The 19,983-nt window shown below is 41.7% G+C and overlaps 2 protein-coding genes across 2 annotated transcripts; both read right to left on the bottom strand.

The window, feature by feature from the left end:
- Nucleotides 1-559: 559 nt before the first annotated feature.
- Nucleotides 560-7,709, bottom strand: hdac1 (histone deacetylase 1). Its single transcript, XM_085446023.1, has 12 exons — nt 7,596-7,709; nt 6,494-6,606; nt 5,000-5,117; nt 4,842-4,916; nt 4,444-4,582; nt 3,516-3,657; nt 3,333-3,425; nt 3,135-3,243; nt 2,668-3,048; nt 2,415-2,570; nt 2,286-2,331; nt 560-1,395 (listed from the first exon to the last, which is right to left on the bottom strand). The coding sequence occupies exons 1-12, from the start codon at nt 7,642-7,644 to the stop codon at nt 1,368-1,370; spliced, it is 1,449 nt and encodes a 482-aa protein (XP_085302149.1). The 5' UTR covers nt 7,645-7,709; the 3' UTR covers nt 560-1,367.
- Nucleotides 7,710-16,990: 9,281 nt separating this feature from the next.
- marcksl1b (MARCKS-like 1b) lies at nt 16,991-19,707 on the bottom strand. The gene is made up of 2 exons (XM_085446475.1): nt 19,380-19,707; nt 16,991-18,418 (listed from the first exon to the last, which is right to left on the bottom strand). Exons 1-2 carry the CDS (start codon nt 19,464-19,466, stop codon nt 17,861-17,863), a joined length of 645 nt encoding a protein of 214 aa, XP_085302601.1. The 5' UTR covers nt 19,467-19,707; the 3' UTR covers nt 16,991-17,860.
- Nucleotides 19,708-19,983: the final 276 nt, after the last annotated feature.

A 19,983-nucleotide genomic window follows, 5' to 3' on the forward strand; every position in this document is an offset into this window, starting at 1 on the left:
ATTGTCTCTAATAACGTCATCAGAACCGAATGTACTTGTAGCCATTTTTTTCTCTGAGCATTCAAAGCCACGTGCATGGACAATTTGGGGTTCAGTACACTGCATGTGGAAGTGTGATCGAGCAAACTTGGGGAGCTGGGTCTTCTTAAAACACTCTTGATCAGCGGTCCCCAACCCCCGGGCCTCAGACCGGTACCGGGCCGCGAGAGTTGAGGCTCAGGTGTGAAATGTATAGTTTTCAGGGTTTTTATCGGTTTCCAGCGTTATTTTGTTATCGTTTTTATCGTTAACTCTGTTTTCCTGGGTCTTTTCACGTGTGTTATGAATAAATCTTTTTTACAGTACCAGTACTAGTTTTATTTTGTTGTATTTATCCGCGACACCTTAAAGGCCGGTCCGTGAAAATATTGTCGGGCATAAACCGGTCCGTGGCGCAAAAAAGGTTGGAGACCGCTGCTCTTGATGACAAGTTAGGTGGCACTGTACTGTAAATTCTGGCTTGCCTTTGTATCTTTAATTTACAGTGTCAGTACGAATAACAAGTCAGGACAATATAAGATTCTGTTTTATCTTTTATTTATTTTTTTATAACAAAGTTCTGATAATGCACATTTCACAAGGATAGAACTCCAAACAAGCACGTGTAGAGGCTCACTCCACCTTCATGTATAATGGTACAAAATATCTAAAATAAGTCACTCATACCCCAACAGTAACCCCAGAAGAGGTTCACACTCATACTTACATAAACACACAATGGAGGAAGAAAATAAAAAAACAGAGCAGATATTCATAGGAAAATGGGCTGAGGGGACTGTACTCGTGATTTTAAATAAGTTACTGAGCAGAGATCGGGGACTGTTTGGGCAAAGGCAGTAATACGTACATGCTAAAGGCGAGACCAATCTAAACATGCATTCACTAGTGAAGCAACACAGAGGCAAACAGTGCCTCATGCTGGTTATTCAGTATCACAGTATCATAAATAGATGTCTGAAAACTAACGAAGCCTTTTTGCATGTGAGCACTTGGAAATCATCTACATCTCTGCAGGGACTTCCGAGTGAAATACCAGGATAGGAACAGTAACACTCTGGGTGGCTTTCAAATATTATTAGAGCAAACCTGGTTTACACACCAGCTCACATGTATTGATTTTATTCTACATGGAGCACCAGGCGGGTGCGGTTTATACCGGCGCATTACTGGGCTTGTAAACAGGTGACAGTGTAAATCAGGCTTGCCTCTAAGAGCACATAATAAAAACAGGAATAGAAAAAGGCCCTATCACTGGAGCGGGAGAATACAGTAATCAAGAGGGGCTTGAGGATAACAATAAAACCATCCATTCCTCTGTGTGCCGGTCTTCAGGTCGTCTTCACCTCTTCTTTTGGTCTGAAACAGGTTAGAAGTTGCTACAGTTACTACACTGAGTTTACTCAGAAAACATCATCTAAACAGCTAACACAAAGACAAAGAGGGTTCCCTTTCTTTTAGCAGTTTCAGTAACTTATCTGCTGTTACCAGCCCTTTTCTCAAACACTAACTATGAACGTCATGTAGTGAAGCACCATATTACACCCACACTGTACTCCTGTATCTCTTTATCAAAACAACTGTCCAATCAGATGAAGCTTTGGTCATATCACTAATTAACTGATTAGCCAGCAGTGTGCCAGGACACACCAATAACCTCGTGCTTTTACTAACCATAGCAAGTTACCAACAGCACTGAATAATCATTAGTACTTTCATACAGCAACATTACCAGCTGCAGAACAGATTAGGGAGGTGATGGACGGTGATCATTTGCTTGTTCATGCCTCACACCTCTTTCTATAAATGAATGTGTGTGGTACGCAGCTCCTCTGATTGGAGCTTAATACACCTGTCTGTATGCATGAAGCCATTTTTTTAAACACTTAAAAACCGACTGAACGACTTCAACTACAAGTCTAAAGAACAACTAAAAAGTAGGTCAAATCATGCAATGCAACTCCACTATATGCCTCTTGTTGTCTCATTAGCTGCTTTGTTGTTGTGTGTGAGCCACACAGTATGCAGAGAGGTAGACAGCATTGCCTTACTACACACACGGCTTTAACTGAAAACCCTAAATGATAAATGCAAGAAACCACTACACCAACCAGTTACAAACCACAATGTCATGAATCTGAAATTGCTTCAAGCTGGGAACCTGGTGTCAAAATTCTCTACTCCATATCCAGTGAACAACCGAGACAAGTAAAAGTGAACCACTCTGTCCCAGTCTGAATGTTTCTTACCCTGATGTGTCCATTTTCTCCTCCTCCTTCTCTTCCTCTTTGACTTCTAGGAAGCAAAGACACATGGGTAAATACTGTTCCTGTTATCTTTAATCATGTTCTACGATAGGTTTGTCTCACTAGCCTCACCTTTCTTTTCCTCTCCTCCCTTCTCATCCTCCTTCTTCACTCGTTTAGCCTTCTTGTGGTTAGCTGCGTTCCGGCGTCCCCCGCCTTGCCCCTCCGCCTCATCTTCAGAATCAGAAAACTCCTCCTCGCAGGCTATCCTCTTGTCGTGGGCTCGGACTGAAAAACAGAACACACACAAAAAGGCATCAGTACAAATCCTCATGCAACTGTTTCTTTAATCCTAAAAAAAATAATTCCTCCTGAAGTCTCTTACTAGAGATGCGTTTGTCTGGGTCTTCCTCCTCCTCGTCTCCGCTGTCTGGGTGAGGGGCATCCTCTGGGATCGCTTGCATCTGGACACCGGGGGCGTGAGGCAGCATACGCAGGTTCTCAAACAGGCGCTGTTTGATCTTCTCCAGGTACTCGTTGGTGTTCTGGTTGGTCATGTTGGAGGGGCTGATGTGCAGCTTAAAATCAGGCCCAAAATACTCAAAGTAATCATTGTACGGCAGCTCATTGGGGATGGAGCAGTCCAAGGCGACAGCGGTTTCGTAGGTCCAGCAACGGGCCACATTGCGGATGGTGTAGCCTCCGCCGCCCAGCATCAGCAGAGGAAGGTTGAAAGTTTTGATGTACTCGACACACTTGGCGTGACCTGTAGGAGTCAGCACATATTGGCGTGAAATTCCTGATGGTACAAAGGCAGATCTGAGCATTATCTTTTGGACTGTGTGGTTATACCTTTGATGGTGAGGTTAAAGCAGCCCAGTCTGTCTCCAGACAGAGAATCAGCTCCACACTGCAGCACCACAGCACTGGGCTGGTACATCTCCATGACTTTAGCCATGACCTAACACATACACAGTAATAATAAAGTCAGAACATGAACAGTGAACATGCTCTCTGCTGGCTACAGAAACATTATCAAAGAAAACTTACAGGCTTGAAGATGGCTTCATAGGACTCATCATCAATACCATCTCTGAGGGGGTAGTTCACTGCATAGTACTTGCCCTTTCCTGCTCCAATGTCCTGCACACATTGGGAATATTGTTGAATTCATGGTCACACATGTTCAAGTTGCACTGGTCACGTGTCAGACGTAAGAGTAAGAAAACTAACCCTCAGGTCTCCAGTGCCAGGAAAGTATTCCCCATACTTGTGGAAAGACACGGTCATGACCCTGTCTGTGGTGTAGAAGGCCTCCTCTACTCCATCACCGTGGTGGATGTCAATGTCAATGTATAACACCCTCTGATGGTATCTGAAACATGGCATAGAACTCAGTTAATAAACTTATACAGTTCTACTACTGTATAATAACATAAACAAAACAAAAAACACTCCAAAAGTGCACCCAGTGTGTGTTTCTACTTAAAAGCAAATAAATGCTGATGAAAATCAACCACTCAGAAAGACACAGGACAAAGACAGGGAGCCTAACAGAGCATTTCTGAATGCTTTCATAAATGCGCTCTGCAGACTGAAGGACAGCTTCATCCATCAGGCTGTCAGGAAGCTTAACTCCCTCCCGATTCTGCCCCCTCTCCCCTCTCTCCTCCACGGTCTCACTGAACTCTGTCACACACACACACTCTGACTCACTCACTGGCCTGCACCAGTTACCAGTCACTTTGTGGAGCATTGGACTGCCATTACCTCATAAGACTTTGTTGTTACACTATCTCTTACCGTACATTACTAAATCTCCATTTGCACTATTTGCCTATTTGCACTACTCTGCCTGGTTTACACCCAATGTCATTTACCCATTATATTGTATATTGTATAGCTTTCTTGTTATATGTAAAATTGTATTGTATTTATTTATTTAAATTTTTACTTTTTAATTATTTTACCTGCATTTTTTTTAATCACTCTTATATTTAAATGTTCATTTGCTTTTTTATCTAGGGATTGAGAGTAACGTAGTTTCTATTCTCTGTATGTCCTGTACATGTGGCAGAATTGACAATAAAGTTGACTTTGACTTTGACAGAGGACAAGGATATACAGTCATGTAAAAACAGAGCACAGCTGTGCTGCTTACTTAAGCAGCTCCAGGATCGCCAGCACGATGTCATTGACATAGCAGAAACCAGAGGCCTCTGACTTCTTGGCGTGATGGAGCCCACCGGCCCAGTTGATGGCGATGTCTGTCTGCTGCTTGTTCAGCTTCACTGCTCCAGCTACAGGAATGAAAAAGAATAATCAACATTAAACAATCTGATGGAGCTTTTAAGGGGAGTTTTAACTGTATTTTGATTCTTGTAAGTTTGCATTTGAACAGTCAAAATATTCCTCATGTATGTTATTCTGGGCCTCTCAGTTCACCCTGTCTGAAACAAGTCATTTTAGCATCCACCTTCCTTTTTAAATTTCTTCTGATTAGCTGCTCTTTGTAAACAAAAGGACTGAGATTATGTGAAGTGTGTTTGGAAAACATACCCACAGAGCCACCTGTTGAGAGCTGACAAAACTCGAAGAGACCATCAAAGACTGGACAGTCCTCTCCAACATTGACTGTAAGAAAGAGAAAACCAGTTTTTACACGCCTGAACAGAAGGAAAAGCCGAGGATTAATGAGAAGAAAACAGCGCACTCACATCTCTGCATTTGTTTGCTGTACTCAGACATGTTGTCCGGTCGGATGGACCTCAGGAACTTAATGTAATCATCACTGTGGTACTTTGTCATCTCTTCACCACTGGCTTTGTGTGGTCTCTGAAATAACACACATTGTCAATAATTGTTAGTTGTAACTAACATTTCGTGCAGTTTGGTACATGTGTGTGAATACAGACAGGGCTAACCCATCATTCAAGCCCTATTTACCTGTCTTATATAACTGACAGTCCTATGTAACGCAGCTTGAGATATATTTCAAAAATCATTTTTATTTAATTTTCTGAGATAAAACAAATATGGAAACCTTCCATAGTCAAACTATCCATTTATCTATCAATCGTCTATCACTTATTGACGTCAAAGTCACATGACCAGTCTAGAAGGGATATTGAGGGATTCGGCAACAGAGAGCCACGATCTTTCCAGCATGTTCCGAGTCCCCTCTGGGTTCACCATACCTCAAATATGTCATCTAAGTTGCACCCAAGAGGCATCCCAGTAAGACACCTGTACCACCTCAACTGGCTCGTTTTGATGCTGAGGAGTAGCAGCTCTGCTCTGAGCTCTACTGAATGTATCAAAGACCATATTCTTTACATAATTTCCTTAGGGATTATTAAAGGATTCTGGTCACTACTCCAAGTTTGTGGCCTTAAATCAGATTAGGAACAAAAACAAACAACCTTACGACTTCACGCTCACAAACAAGAACCTGATGAGTCTGAACTTCCAGCTAAAACCCATTTGACAGCCCAGTTCCCCCAGTTTGAGCCAGACACTATCACTCAATTAAAACCAGTAGAGGTAGGGGGCAGAAAAAAAAAGATTCAGCACAGCGTCATGATATTTTGGGTGGTGATACACAGGGACACCAAATACTCTGGGAATACTGCAAACAAGAAGGTTCGTCTCACCTGATAGGTGTTTCCCTCTGGACCACATCATTGGCAAAAAGCAAAGATGTGAAGCTGAGCTCACCAAACCTAGAGATTTTAACCTGCTGCCTACAAATTCTGTCCATAAAAGTTAGAAAGGGACTCAGTAACAAAGGGGATCCCTGGATAAGTCCAATGCCAATTTGGAATGAGTTTAACTTACTGCTGGAGACCAAACCCTCACTGTGGCTGCACAGGAACAAGTCACAGACTCATAAACCACAATTACAGCTGCATGAAGCTCTATAAATGTTACTCAACATGGACATCGTTCAAAGCTTAACACAGTTAAAACAGCAACCGATGACCATTATTTTAAATTTTTTTTTATAAAACTTCATCGCAGTTCTGCAGTAAACAGCAAATAACTACCCATTTTTATGTGTGTAAAAAAGCGCTATACAAATACAGGCCATTTACCATTTAAAAACTGTTGCAAGGTACAGTTGCATTAACAGTTTGCCTCTGAGTACTATCAGTCCTGGCAGAAACCCTGTGTGTGTGTCTCTGTCTGATGTGTCTGGTGGTATGACTCACATAGATCTCCATTTTTCTGTACAGTCCATAGTTGAGGAGGAGGTTGTGCGTCATACGGATCCTGTGTGGTTTCATGGGATGGCCCTGGCCATAGTAGTAATTCCCCACATCACCTGTGGGCAAAAACATCATCCAGACAAGTTTATTTTAGATATTGCAAAAAAAAAGAAAGAAAGAAAGAAAAGCCACATTGCCTTAGGCATTTTAGTTCTTCTAAAAATGCCAAATTCAAGCTCAGCTCAACCCAAAACCTGCTCATCTGCATTTCAAATACACCTTTAAGTTAAAAAGCCTACGAGGCTTCGTGTAAGGATGACTTTTTTGTGAACTTGGCCAACTCTAAACCTCTTTTTTTTTTTTTAATTAAAACTTGTAACACATTCACGAAACGACTACTGCAGAATACACCGTGGGCGTCTTGGGCTGACTTGTGGGAGTTTTTATCGGAATTATTTTGCCAGACAAACATTTTAAAAAGCACACAAGAAGGCTTGAGAGAAGGACCACGCTCAATACACCCGTTAATGTAGCCAAATCATTCGGCTGGGAATGTATAAGTTCAGTGTTATAGAAGTTTCTTATGTATGCGATTCTGCACATTATTTTTTTTTTAATGGAGTCAAACGCATTCTAACTTCTATGAAACCACCGGGCTAGATAGCGCCAATCTAGAGGAAGCCGGTACATCGTTCACACTTCTCGGAAGTTGTTAGCAATTCCCGAGTAACACTGATGTGATTAGCGTCGGATCGCTTCACGACTCCTTCACGCTGCAGGGAAGACCTTATTAGCCACACGCATCTAAAACCCACTAAAATGCTTTAACAATTTCACGAAACTGGTCTCTTTACTAAAGCACTTGAAAGTTCGATGAAGATCCCCCAGTGTGCTGCGTGCAGGCTTAAGCTAACAGCCAACTAGGCTTTCCGTGTGGCTAAAGCAGGCTAGTTAGTCAAGCTAACATTAGCTCACCACACCGGCTAGCTAGCCTGATGGTATAACAACCTTTTTCGATTCTTTATGAAATACATGTAATATTTCCTACTCTTCCAATGCCACTTCGATATCAAGGCAAACCAAGATGCATACGTTCGATATTTACCGTCATAGTAATAGCAAACTTTCTTCTTTGTTCCTTGAGACAGCGCCATTTTACCCCCCTGTTCCGTGCTCACCGGTTCCTCTGTGGCTCCAGGGAGCACTCGTTGAGGTCCTGTCAACCAATCACAGAGGCTGAACCGCCCTACAGGGAGGCGCCGGTATTACAAACCGAAGAGCGCCCTAGTGCGCTCCGTAGGCCGTTTGCCTTCGGGGCTTTCTATGGCAAAGATTTCTTTTCGTTTTCAGTTGCACTTGGTATTTGGGTTCAAGCTGCAAGAAGCAATGAAGGCAAGTTTCTGCACGTACAGTAGCCCGTGTCAGTTCTACAATGTGAGGGTGGTCACTGGTCACTGTAATCTCCAGCAACAACCAGTCCGTGAGCTGATAAAATAAGAATGAGCTTTTCTTCTTCCCCTGTGTCGAGAATCCTTTTACTTCAAGGTTTTGCCCAAGGAAAAACAGCTTTACTGTAGATTCGAGAAGGGATTGAAATGAACCCCCGATATTTAAAATCCACGGACTCCCCCCAATCCCCCTAGCCTGCCAAAATGAGGTCACCAGAACAAACAGGAAAAAAATATACTGAAGGCAGATGAGTAAACATGTAAGAGTGTTGATACACAGGGAACGATATTAAATGGTTTCAGTTGAGAATAATTATTTGAAAAGCCAAAAACGGAAAATGCCAAATGCATGGGAACCTCACTGCATTGATTTGTGTACTTTTCTATGCATAAATAATTGAAACAGAAAGCTACAAATAGTTACATAAAAATCTACGTGAAGGCAGGAAATGAGGTGATGCCTAAAATTTCCTAGGAGATGATGGCTCTCCTCTGATATTCACGGAAGAAATACCTGAATAGGAACGGTAGTGTCTGTGCTCAGCTCTCACTTTCCACAGTATGATCCACCCTTTAACATAAACACACCAGTTACACCAACATTTTATTGATCTCTTTAAATAATCTCTTTTATCTTATTGCAAGGTTGTTGCAAGGTTCTGTTTAATACTTTTTGTAATACATTAAATGTGTATTACAGAGGTCCATGACCATAAACCAAGCTGTCTTCAAAATAATTGGCAATAATCATAAAATTGGCCTGCATCATTTTCCTTTCCTTCCTGTGAGTCAGGGGGAAAGAGAAGAAAGACAAAAGACAAACTCAACAACATCAATTTGTCATCACCCACTTCTTTCAGGGTGAAACCATAGACTGTATAAAATGAAGTACATGGACCCCATTGCTTTTTGAAGTCCAATCTTGAAGCCTTGAGCTGGGTGTTTTGGCCATTGCCATCTTGGTGTTGTGAAACCAGATGTGACAAGTGAGGCGTGGAAATCTGCGAAACAATAGCTAGGTAGGCCAACAATAAAAACAACTCTCCTTTTCCATCCTTTTTGGCTCTAATCGGTGACTGTAGTCAAACTGAACACAATGTTGGAATCAATATGACTTGAAACCAGGAAAAATGGAAAATACATCAATAAAGTCATCAAGAATGTGTTTACTGAGGTCATAGGTGAAGGGAGCAGTGGGAATCATTTTCCCATTTACTTCTAAATCCCTGGACTCCTTTTAACATTTATATGGCGCCAATCCACAACTGTTGCTTTATGTTGTATGGTCAGGACCCTCCAATAATACAGAGAATATACTCAATTTGACAGAGATTATTGATGTTTGTCTATGTTTTAAACGCAGTAACAAACCGTTCCTGCTACTGCATAGATTTGCTTATAACAATCCTTATTCCCAAGGGATCACATGAGAAACTGGGAGTGTTGTGGACGACCATATATAAAACGGCTCTCTACAACATTCCCGCTTTCTCACATCTTTACGACATGCTGATATCAGCTTCAAAATTTAGACACAGTTTAATTGTATGGAAGGTTGGGTCTTGATTGTTGTCTCAACTTGAAATTTGAGTTCGGCCATTGAAAGAACCTGGTGGTCGGTTTGCTTTGTTTGTTCTCATTGAAAAATAAAAGTGTTTCAATGCACCAGAGGTAAATGTTCTTCTACTAAATATACTTTAACAAATGCACGTAAAGTGAAGTACATAAAGAACCCATTTTCCTTTTACAGTTTTTTCTGATGGTTTGAGCACATTTTTTGTAACTATTGGCTATTTTTGCAAAACTCTACACACAAATAAGAAAACTCTTCACCCAATCAGCAAAACATTGTAGTTTTCTTGTAAAAGTGAATAACCCTTGCTTATCTCTCCACACCTTTGTAAAAATGGTATTTTCGTATCCAACAGTTAACACAAGCCATCATATTAATAAGCACACAATGCACCAACTACACACTGATGGTATGAATAAAAAAAAACACATCTGGCTTTTGCTTTCTCTGTGCACAAGGTAGGCTATGTCAGTTTGAGCTCATACTTTTGTCATAGGTCTGGAAACATGGAGGGATCCAAACTTCAAGTACTGGTGTTTATTTACACACATCAAAACAAACACAAGTGTTTATTTCCAAGTATAGGATTATTTGCAATCGCCATATTGACTATATGGGTTTCTTGGTCTGCAGTGAACATGCTTCCTCTGCCCCAGCATCTGGTCGTCTAGCTAGCAATTCTGTAAAGTAACAATTTCAGTATTTTTACATCAATGGTATTGTTGTGTTTCTCATTGGCATATGGCAGTGCTACAAATCTTAGTGCAAAGTGACTGTACTAACCGATTCTCAAAATGTCCTTATGATGCTTGCTACAGTGTAGCGGCTCGAGTTAGGCTGGACCCGTTGGCCAGCTTCCCTCAGGGTCATTCCACGGTTGATTACATGGTCCACTATTGTAGCTCTGATGTCATCAGCAATTCTATTTCTTACTCTTCTTACCCTTCCTATCCCCCCTCCTCATCTTCCTCTCCCCCCTCCTCGTCCTCCTCTTGCTCCTCCTTGTCCTTGTCGTCCTCTTCATCCTACTTCTTCACGTCCTCTTCCTCAGCCTCCTCTACTTCTCACTCTTTCCTGCTCCCTCCATTGTACTCCACACACAGAGCTTACCTGTATTATAGTGCTTGGGCTGATTGCAAAGTGAACTAATTATCTAAAAAAGTTTTCACATGTGACAGTGTGCCAGACAGTTGGCAAAATAGTGTAAATAATGGCCGTAAATGTGTATAGTTTTGCTAGGAGTGCGTTGATCATTTGGAAATTGAGTGTAAAGCAGTGAGTTGTGTTTACAGTTCTGCAAAAAGAGTGCTGTGCAGTGGATTGTAGCTACAGGTTTGCAAAGTGTGTATTACAAAATGGCAAACTGAGTGTAAAGCAGTGTTTGTGCTTTTAGTTTTTCAAACTCAGTGAGTGGTTTTGCTATAAGTATTAATGGTTTTAGAAATTGTGCTATAAGAATCACAGTTAGGGTTTACAGTTTTTTCTGATTGCTTAAACCCTAACTGTGATTCCTGTAGCACAATCTCTAAAACTATTCAGACTTATAGCAAAACCACTCACTGAGTTTGCAAAACTAAAAGCACAAAAACTGCTTTGCACTCAGTTTGCAATTTTGTAACACACACTTTGCAAAACTGTAGGCACAATTCACTGCACAACACTCAATTACCAAATTTTGAACACACTCCTAGCAAAAGTATACACATGTATGGCTATCATTAACACTAATTTGCCAACTGTCTGGCACACTTTCACATGTGAAAACTTTTTTAGATAATTAGTTCACTTTGCAATCAGCCTAAGCACTATAATACAGGTAAGCTGTGTGTGCGGAGTACAATGGAGGGAGCAGAAAGAGTGAGAAGTAGAGGAGGCCGAGGAAGAGGACGTGGAGGTGAAGAAGTAGGATGAAGAGGACGACAAGGACAAGGAGGAGCAAGAGGAAGACGAGGAGGGGGGAGAGGAAGGGTAGGAAGAGTAAGAAATAGAATTGCTGATGACATCAGAGCTACAATAGTGGACCATGTAATCAACCGTGGAATGACCCTGAGGGAAGCTGGCCAACGGGTCCAGCCTAACTCGAGCCGCTACACTGTAGCAAGCACCATAAGGACATTTTGAAATGAGAATCAGTGAGTACAGTCACTTCGCACTAAGATCTGTAGCACTGCCATATGCCAATGAGAAACACACCAATACCATTGATGTAAAAATACTGAAATTGTACTTTACAGAATTGCTAGATGACCAGATGCTGGGGGCAGAGGAAGCATGTTCACTGCAGACCAAGTAACCCATAGAGTCATTATGGCGGTTGCAAATAATCCTATACTTGGAAATAAACACTTGTGGTTGTTTTGATGTGTTTGAATAAACAGCAGTACTTGAAGTTTGGATCCCTCTATGCTTATGGATCTATGACAGAAGTATGAGCTCAAACTGACATAGCCTACCTTGTGCACAGAGAAAGCAAAAGCCAGATGTGTTTTGTATTCATACCATCAGTGTGCAGTTGGCGCATTGTGTGCTTAGTAGATGATGGCTTGTGTGTACTGTTTGATACGGAAACACCATTTTTACGAAGGTGTGAAGAGTTAATCTAGCTGTGTTTGCTTTTGCAAGAGAACTACAATGTTTTGATGATTGGGTGACAGGTTTTCTTATTTGTGTGAAGAGTTTTGCAAAATTAGCCAATAGTTACAAAAAATGTGCTTAAGCAATCAGAAAAAACTGTAAGCATTCAGAAAAAACTGTAATAACAAACTCAATGACGAAACCTGAAGCAGATTAGGATTTGAGACTGGCCACCAGATGGCGGTGTGCGCTCATTTGTGTTTGGCTTGAACTTCTCAAATCTCTGCATAGCCTGTCAGTGCTGAATGAAAAATGCAGCAGCTTTGAAGTGATCAGTCACAGTATCTCACCTACATCACGCAGTGCAAACAGAACAACGATGTACAGAACAAACCAAACAATGGAGAGGTGAACTCCGTGTGGAGCAGTCATCAATAATTTGTAGCTCACTGTATCTTCCGTGCCCGTGCACAGTGTAGGTAGATGTGGATGGTTTACACAATTAAGTGCGCTTCTTCTGCCATTATTTTATGCACACTTCTGTCTATTAGTAAGAAAATGTCTGCTGTCGAAGTTTAATAATTGAAATCTACAAGACGCACGGCGCCTCGTCAGCTGGGAGTTTCGGCTTTTTTTCAATAACTCAGAATTGTTTGAAGGCTGGAACCAAATGTAGCTCAGATCTCAACTCATCAAATCAGCATGTGAACTAGGTCAGATCACCCAGAGCAGGGCTGATGTGCTCAGCTTGCCATGTTCAGGAGGGTGGTTGCCTTGTTGCCTTCCTTCTAATGGAAGGAACACTGTGAATGTGAAGGGGACGGGGGGGGGACGGGGGGGGGGGGGGGGGGTGGATGTAGCTGTAGTGATCTCAGGGCCACGGGACTAATTGAGGAGCCAGGGGTCAGCGGACTCCCACTAGAATGTCAAGAGTGCTCAATTATCTTAGAACCTTGGGCCATGTGGGATTTCCTTATCAATGAGAATAGAAATAGTGGGCTTTGGTTTTTTAATGAGCTGTGGACCATCAATACTATGATGAGACACATGTGTTTTGGGTTTTTTTCTTTGTTTTTTTTAACCCACTGAGATGTCTCCAGTCGTTTTCCATTAGTGGAAAACACAAAGTCAATACAGCCTCGGGCTGCAAGTTATATGTAACCAGACATTGTTAAAATTTATATTACATTTTACATTTTTAGCTATTTATAAATAATTTGGCATGACAGTTGGATGTATTAAGCCAAATATAATGCAAGTAAACCAGTCCTGTTTTATATGTTTTTTTTTTTAATATTACAGGTGTCCTACGATACAGAGTGGGCCATTTATATGGATACACCGGAATAAAATGGGAATGGTTGGTGATATTAAAGTCCTGTTTGTGGCACATTAGTAAATGTGAGGGGGCAAACTCCTCCACATGGATGGTGACCATGGTGGCCATTTAGAAGTCGGCCATCTTGGATCCAACTTTTGTTTTTTCAATAGGAAGAGGTCCATGTGACACATCAAACTTATTGGTAATGTCACAAGAAAAACAATGGTGTGCTTGGTTTCAACGTAACTTTATTCTTTCATGAGTTATTTACAAGTTTCTCTTTGTTCACACCCATTGACATGTCGAAGAGGTTAACACGTGAGGAGCGGATCGAAATTGTGTTGATATCTGATGAACGCATTGCAGCAGATTTTAATGCAAGACATCCTACGAGACCACCCATCTCCCATGCTACAATTAGCAAACTGCTTGCTAAGGTTCGTGAAACTGCTTCAGTGTTGGATTTGCCAAAATGTGGACGCAAGAAAACTGTCACTAATGAAGAAACATCAGTGTCTGTCTTAGCTTCATTCAGCAAGAGCCCACACTAGCACTCGCCGCATGTCACTGGAGAGTGGCATCAGTCGAACATCCCTTCGGTGGATATTAGCTACTCACAAATGGCACCCTTACAAACTCCAGCTACTGCAGCATCTCAACAAGGATGACCCAGATCGGCGCACAGAATTTGCAGAATGGGCAAAACAAAAATTGGAACAGGACCCTCAGTTCACGCAGAAGATTTTGTTCAGTGATGAGGCAAACTTTTATGTGAATGGTGAAGTTAACAAACAAAACCACCGCTATTGGTCTGACACTAACCCACATTGGATGGATCCCTCCAAGACTGTTGGAACAACAAAAGTGATGGTTTGGTGTGGTATATGGGGTACAACGATAGTGGGTCCATTCTTCATCAATGGAAACCTCAAGGCCAATGGATATTTGAAATTGCTACATGATGATGTGATTCCCTCTTTATGTACTGAAGCCAGCACGTTCCCTGAGTTTTTCCAGCAAGATGGTGCACCACCACATTATGGGTGCCAGGTCCGAGCATTCCTAGATGAATAGTTTCCTGGAAAGTGGATTGGTCGTCGTGGGCCAGTTGAATGGCCCCCAAGGTCTCCCGATCTGACCCCCTTAGACTTTTATCTTTGGGGTCATCTGAAGGCAATCCTCTATGGTGTGAAGATACGAGATGTGCAGCACCTGAAACTACGGAAAGTTAATGCCTGTGCTGGCATTTCTCCTGCGGTGTTGCTATCAGTGTGTGAAGAGTGGGAGAAGAGGGTTGCATTTACAATCCAACACAATGGGCAGCACATTGAACACATTTTATAAGTGGTCAGAAACTTGTAAATAACTCATGAAAGAATAAAGTTACGTTGAAACCAAGCACACCATTGTTTTTCTTGTGACATTACCAATAAGTTTGATGTGTCACATGGCCCTCTTCCTATTGAAAAAACAAAAGTTGGATCCAAGATGGCTGACCACCCATCTTGAGAAGTTTGCCCCCTCACATATACTAATGTGCCACAAACAGGACTTTAATATCACCAACCATTCCCATTTTATTCCGGTGTATCCATATAAATGGCCCATCCTGTAGTTCATACTTGTGTATTAATTCAATTTAATTCAGTTTTATTTATACAACAACAAATCACAACAACAGTTGCCTTAAGGTGCTTTATATTGTAAGGTAATATTTCTCTCTACAATATCTGATAGAAAACCCCAACAATCAGATGACCTTCTATGAGCAACCACTTGGCGACAGTGGGAAGGAAAAACTCCCTTTTGATCATTATTACTTAATTATGTATTAGTAGAATAAATCTTTACCTGTTCAGATTTACTGGGTTGTATCTGATTACAAGTATACATCTAGAAAAAAAAACACATTCCCAATGGAATAACAACAGCAAAGTTCTCCCTGGAAAGCCATCTTGTAATGCCTCCTAGCACTTTTGAAATGTTAACCTTTGTTCAGATGGTTGTCTTGATATAAACAGGGGTGCACATAGGTGGTCAAAATAAAAGACGCGCACCAGTTAAGAAGTTGGAATGCGCGTTTGCGCACATAAGATGTTCTGGAGGAGGACAGACATTTGTTCAGAACTCTTAAAGATGTCGAAGAAGCAAGCTCCGTAAGCAATTACTTTGGTGTTCCTCCACCGCAAAAGAAGCGCGTATTCCAGGAGGAATATAAACACAATGCACACACAGTGTCAGCGTATAAATGTTATTATAAAAATTAACAGAAAGTTTGCAGACTTTACCCTGTAAGAAAGCTTTTAAAGGCTTAGTTTTACCTTTTTAACATCTTAAATTTTGTGAAATTTCATGGAAATCTGGAATTCTGCAAAAGCAAGAGTTCTTCCATAGATTTAGATGAGAAGGCCGAATCTATAAATAGCATGAAGTCCTTCATGTGGTCAGAGTAGTACCAAAATAGTCAATTTTGCTCTACAAGGGCCTGATATCCACTTATGAGAACATTATAATGCTACTGTTCTATCAAAATTTTAAATGAATATCTTCATATATGGCTCTCATTTTTCTTAGAAACAAAAATTAGGTAAAATAAAAAAATCTGGTAATTCTTTGTTTTTACATTCATCAGGTCCCAATCAGCCCAAATATCAAAGAGAAATTAAAAATGCATGCTGTGGATGAGTTTGGGTCTTAGGAGGTTAAATCTGTCACTAGAGCCACCTGACGTTAACCCATTAATTACTTTGTATTTATACAAACACACAAAACAAGTATAAAATGCTGACTAAAGCTCGATTCAGACTTCTGCAGGAAATCTACATCCTTACTTACAACATAACTGGAAACCCCTCTTAACCCTGCCATGCCACTGAAGTCGTTGCGGGCTGCATCGACGTGATCTTTAGTTACATTTAACATTACAGGAGGTGCACTTTAGGTTATGTCAAAGGTTACAGTGTAGCGTTAAAAGCTATTTCCAGTTACAAAGTAAGTCCCATTCAAGCATAATTCACGCATAAGAGATAATGTTACAGTGGTGACTAATGAAAGTGGTTATACCAAACCACAGACCGTGTAGTAACACTGCTCTACGTGTGGAAGAGTGGGTACATTATTTCTAGATTCTAAAACTTGAGATACTATCACTTTAATAAATTTTGAGGTCAAACCTGGAGGGAACAGCACAGCGGCTGCATTTATTTATTCTTGGTGCTTTCGTAGAGAAATTTGGTACTCGAAGAACTCTGAACGAAATCTTTGCAACAAAGTTACAGTTTTCTATACATTACTGACCAAAGAAGATTTGTAATAACTTTCCTTCGGGATTAATAAAGTATTCTGATTCTGATTAACTGCCCAGAGATTACGTCCAAGTGGAAAGGTTTGCTTCTTTAAGGACTTATTTGTGTAATGGCGTTTATGTGTGTTGCTCGAATTCCTGTTGCTTGACTACTGCGAGTGGACGCCTGTTTACTCGTTAAAAATGTGATAATGTGATAGACACGCTCAAGAGATTCTAAATCAACTGTACCGTGGCAAGAGCAGTGCATGATGGAAATAAGCATGAAGACACATAAACAGGCAGGTAACCAACATTTATTTACCATTATCAACTTTACAATAAAACCAGTAACATCTGTCAACATTAGCAAAATAAAGAACAGAAATCAATCCAATTTATTTACAGAGACAAAGCAGATTCAGGCTCACACAAGACAGATAAACAACTCTGCTTCATATCAAACTGCAACAGTGAACATAGCAAGCTTAAGTGTTCTTTTTTTTTTCATAGTAAGGTAAAAATCAAAGTCGTCTATCTTTTTTTTTTCTTTGAACAAACAAGACATAGCTTCTCTGAATCTTTAAGATGGTTCTCTATAATACACCACAAAATACTTCAAATTTGGGTTAAAATATAGGAATGTAAAAAGTTGGCAAGTCTTTTCTGATTTCTTTTTCTTCTATTTAACAGTCATTTCAAGTGGTTGTGGTGTCCTAGTATCTTATCTAGCGTCGTTCCTTCGGCAGGAGGCATCTTGAGCTGTGGATTTTTAAGGGAAAAGATGCTTCGACCTCCAATCATCATCCATCGTTACTTCATGGTGTCATTTGCCGGCCAGCTAGCCATTAAAAATCCCCCCAACCCCCCCCCCTCCCCACGCACAGCGACCAAACCCGCAGCCTAAAACTCAGTCCAGGTTCAGATGTCGAGCAGTAACCAGGAAAGTGATCTAGTGAATCTAGTCTGTCGTCTTGTTATCATGACGAAAAAAGTGGCACGTCGAAGGAGTCTCTCACATACATGTGTATATATTTACATATACATATATCCATATACATATGTATACATATACACATATATATAAATATATATATATATATATACTCTTAATTTTCTCTCTCTCTCTTGAAAAACAGTTCACCCAGTTCATTGTGAGCTAAACGTACAATCACTCTTTCTTTTCAGACGGAGCGGGGGTCGAGCTGCTCTCCTCTGTCGGTTTCGTGGCCTCGGGGGCAGGAGCAGCTGCCTCTTTGGCCTCCTCCTTGGGGACCTCCTCCTTAGCTGGCCCCTCCTCCACCTTCGGAGCCTCAGCGGCAGAGGCAGCGGCGGCGTCGGCGTCAGCAGCCTCCTCCTTCACCTCCTCTTTCTTCTCCTCGGCAGGAGCAGCGGCTCCATTCTCAGCAGGCTTCTCCTCAGAGGGGGCAGCGGCAGCCGCTTCCTCTTTCACAGCCTCGCTCTTCTTGCTCTTCTTGATGTTCAGTTTGAAGTTGAAGGGCTTCTTCAAGGAGAACTTCTTCTTCTTCTTCTCTTTGGTGCTTTCTTTGGCCGCAGCCTCGCCCTCCGGTTTTGCAGCCTCTCCGTCTGCAGCAGGCGCCGGTTCGATAGTGTCACCTCCCGCACTGGCTTCAGGCTCCTTGGCGGCCTCCGCGGAGCCGTTGGTAGCTGCAGCATCCCCATCGGGCTTTGTAGAGACATCGCCATTGGTCTTCACGTGACCGTTCTCCTGTAAAAAGGGTTACAAAAAAAAGAAGAAAAAAAAGACACAAAATAAGTCAGCTTTCTATCAAGTCTTGTGTTTTTTAATTAAAAAACAAACATAAAATACAAACAAGAACAACTGCTGTTGGGGAGGTCTCGTATCTTTGCCGAGCATCGTTGCGCTCATCAATTAACCACCATGTCGTCTGGCTCAAGAGGCGACGCCTTGCAGTACCCTAATCAGGCGATAGGCGGCGGCAGCGTCTCACAGACCGCCCGGGTTGCCAGACAGACGGGCTCAACAAAGACGAGGCTGAAGCTCATCGATGGACGAATGAAAACACCTTCATTTGTTATTTTTTGTTTACCCAAGAAAAATGTGATAATTTTCCAGGGGAAAAACATTTAAAACTCCGAAGAATTTTTTTTATTCATGAACCCCCCCCAAAGACTATTTGGTAAGAGTGACGGAAAATCGTTGTTTTGAATATTAGTGACATTTGACATCTCATTAATGACTAATTTTACTTACATTACGTTTTGGAAAGTACCAATTTGCAAGATTTGCGGTGAGACGGCAACAGGGCTCTTTTCAGGGAGGAGTAGTAGACTGCCTACGTGCGAGCAAGCCGCCCCCTCCCCCTTTTGTGACTGGCACTGTCAAAAAGCGTTCTCGGTTCGACCTCAGTGACAAATAAACACATACTTACTTGAAACTGGGAAAACCGTGACAAATAACAGCCCCCCTCCCCGCGGACTGATATGTTTTTGGGGGGAGCTCTGTGAACACCCGTCTGAGCACAAGATGCTACAAAGCCCCACCTGACTTACCCCAAAATGTCCTCACATTCAAGTTTAATCGATTCATCGTTAGCCAAATCCGCTATATGCGAGGTTTTCGTGTGAGAAACTCAACTTTTATCAATTTATTATGCCATCCTTCTGTGATAAAGTAGTCATACGGAGCAACTAGATGGTATATTTACCTGTCCGTTGGTTTTGGCAGCTGCAGCATCAGCGGCAGCAGCGTTTGCCTCCGCGGCCACCTCTCCCTTGGATGCCTGGGATCCCATTGTCTTCGGTGAGTAGCGGTCTTCTAAAGCAAATTAAAAAGAAAAACTAAAAAAGGCGCGTTTTAAGTTAATCCAACTCCAGAGCGAGTTACGTATCCAGCGGTGAAACCGTGAAAAGTGTGTGTGTTTTTAATTTTTTTTCTTCAAACAGCAGCTACTCCCCTTCGGTTGTTCCCGTTGTCTGACTTGCCACCCCGATAGAGAGAGACCCTCTAAACTCGAAGCTCGCTGAACGTAACGCTTCAACATACAGCAGGTTCAGGGCACCACCCGTGGGCGGATCCTGTTCATGAACGGCCAATCATCGTCTGCTCCAGCCCGACTTTGTCCAATCACCTCTGACTCCCTAATTGTCCCCGCCCCTCTAGTGGACCCCCAGCAATGAAATCAATTCAGCCTTACTAAATGCAGTGTTTTATAGGCATGAAACTAAAAAAACAATGCTGACATAGCATAAAGATAAGAGAAAAGTCTCCCACACAAAAGTAGTTTCCTTCCTTGTAGTGAGTATTACTGT

The sequence above is a fragment of the Copadichromis virginalis genome, linkage group LG22 (assembly GCF_057382275.1).
Source record: "Copadichromis virginalis isolate Kocher_CV1m ecotype Utaka linkage group LG22, C_Virginalis_male_GT1.1, whole genome shotgun sequence".
NCBI classification, from domain to species: Eukaryota; Metazoa; Chordata; class Actinopteri; order Cichliformes; family Cichlidae; genus Copadichromis; species Copadichromis virginalis.